The sequence below is a fragment of the Cariama cristata genome, unplaced genomic scaffold (genome assembly GCF_000690535.1).
Source record: "Cariama cristata isolate BGI_N322 unplaced genomic scaffold, ASM69053v1 scaffold29849, whole genome shotgun sequence".
In the NCBI taxonomy this organism is placed as follows: domain Eukaryota; kingdom Metazoa; phylum Chordata; class Aves; order Cariamiformes; family Cariamidae; genus Cariama; species Cariama cristata.
The window spans coordinates 971-1193 of NW_009637876.1; the positions used below are offsets into that span (position 1 = coordinate 971).

General features: G+C 68.2%; 1 protein-coding gene across 1 annotated transcript in view; it reads right to left on the reverse strand.

The window, feature by feature from the left end:
* Positions 1-223, reverse strand: part of LOC104168064 (collagen alpha-1(XVIII) chain-like) — a gene marked incomplete at its 3' end in the record, with an annotated part of 5840 nt that overhangs the window by 340 nt on the left and 5277 nt on the right. The window contains exon 22 of the mRNA XM_009708516.1: positions 63-205. Coding sequence (XP_009706818.1) covers positions 63-205 — 143 coding nt within the window. The remainder of the gene's footprint in view (positions 1-62; positions 206-223) is intronic.

A 223-nucleotide genomic window follows, 5' to 3' on the forward strand; every position in this document is an offset into this window, starting at 1 on the left:
TCCTTGGATGCTGCCCTCCCCGCTCATCCCCGCCCGTGCCCCCTGTGCTGTGGAGTACTCACTGGCAGCCCGGGGTAGCCCTGGGGCCCCGGAGGCCCTGGCAGCCCAGAGAGGCTGGGACCATAAAGCGGGGTGCTGCCTGGCTCGCCCTTTTCACCCTTGGGACCTGCATCGCCCTTGTCACCCTGCGGGATGGCACAGAATTAGGGTGAGTGGCTGGGGG